This window comes from Amphimedon queenslandica, unplaced genomic scaffold (assembly GCF_000090795.2).
Source record: "Amphimedon queenslandica unplaced genomic scaffold, v1.1 AMPQUscaffold_10220, whole genome shotgun sequence".
Taxonomy (NCBI): Eukaryota; Metazoa; Porifera; class Demospongiae; order Haplosclerida; family Niphatidae; genus Amphimedon; species Amphimedon queenslandica.
Window position 1 is genome coordinate 4,248 of NW_003549509.1, and position 1,496 is coordinate 5,743.

The following is a 1,496-nucleotide window of genomic DNA, read 5'->3' on the forward strand; positions in this document are numbered from 1 at the left end:
TTTGGTAAATGTCTATCAAATTAAACAAAATTTTTCCTTTAAATTACGTGCTACATGTACATGTATATAATTTTAAAGAAATTATTAATTTTATTATTGTTATTATTATTATTTTTATTGTTATACTATCGGGAAATTTTCGTTGTTAAAATATTTTCGTGGTTGAAGTGACCCACGAAATTTTGACACACGAAATATTTTCTACAGTGAATAAATAGATTACCGAAATTAGTCTATTCTAACGTGCAGTAGTGCATGCACGGCTGGCATGAGGCTCTTCTTAAAGCCCAATGAAGGCCTGAAGCTCTCATCCAAGAGGCTCCTTGTCAGTTTCAGTGCTATCATGAGCAACTTCCATCGAATAGCAGTCCACCATTGTCAGGAGTTAGTAGCCACGTGTCCTGTTTATAACGCATCCAAAATTTTTCGTGTTAAAAAAATTTCGTGGATGGGTCAACCAACGAAAATAAAACACCATGAAAAAATTTCACACCAATTATTTTTAACACAAAAATTTCCCGATCTACGGTAGATGACATATCCCAAATATCAGTGATACTTGAACCAGTTGAAGATGACTGGTATCACATTGGACAGTGTCTTGAAGTGAAGGAATCAGTGTTAACTGAAATCAAAGAGATGACACCAGTTGATTCAAGATTAACTCATGTACTTGAGACCTGGTGTCATGAGAAGGATAGAACAATAACTGAACTGAAGGACTCATTGAAAAGAATGGATAGAGATGATATACTGGAAGGTAAGGATTAGTGATTGGTATATATTAATTGTATTCATGTACTGTACATTGTCATTCACTGTAGGTTTACATGAATTACCTACTGGACAACATACAATGAATAATGATGAAGAATATGATATTAATGGTATGTTATTGTTTGTGAAGCTACTGTTGACATGTTTATTAATTATCATTATTTTTTAGTGAAAGATTCAAATGATGAAGTTGAGACTCAAATTGAAACTGAAAACAAAGAAATACAAACAACACAAACAAGTATGTAATTATTTATTTATTTATTTATTATCACTTTTATACTTTAGCTCTTGACAAAGAAATTCAGTTCAACTATCTTGTACCATCACAAGGTTAGTCCCTTTACTATTAGTAATGTACATGTAGTCTCCGGTCAACTTTGCAAAAAATGAAAAGTAGAGATTTTTTCATTTTTATAATTTTTTGATGCGTATACTTGTTCATATGTTGCGTAGAACGTTTGAGCCAATTTTAATCAAATTTAAATTCTTTTACGAATTTTTGAAGTTACTCTAAATTTGGACAAAATTCCCTGTACTATAGTACAGCGTCTCGAGTCAAATTTTGTTAAAATTAAAAAGTAAAAAATTTCCATTGTTATAATTTTCCCTGATGCCTATTCATGTACTTGTGTTGTGTAGAAAGTTTCAGCTTATTCCGATTAAAATTAGATTTAAAAAAATTTTTTGAAATTGCTCCGAAATTGGATGAAAGTCCC

At 31.0% G+C, this 1,496-nt stretch overlaps 1 protein-coding gene across 1 annotated transcript in view; it reads left to right on the forward strand.

Moving 5' to 3' along the window:
* The window catches only part of LOC109590318 (uncharacterized), a 1,783-nt gene extending 668 nt beyond the window's left edge, over window positions 1–1,115 (forward strand). The window contains exons 2-5 of the mRNA XM_020006236.1: window positions 533–760; window positions 825–887; window positions 947–1,018; window positions 1,066–1,115. Of these exons, the coding sequence (XP_019861795.1) occupies window positions 640–760; window positions 825–887; window positions 947–1,018; window positions 1,066–1,115 (306 nt within the window). The 5' untranslated portion in view covers window positions 533–639. The remainder of the gene's footprint in view (window positions 1–532; window positions 761–824; window positions 888–946; window positions 1,019–1,065) is intronic.
* The last annotated feature ends 381 nt before the right edge of the window (window positions 1,116–1,496 follow it).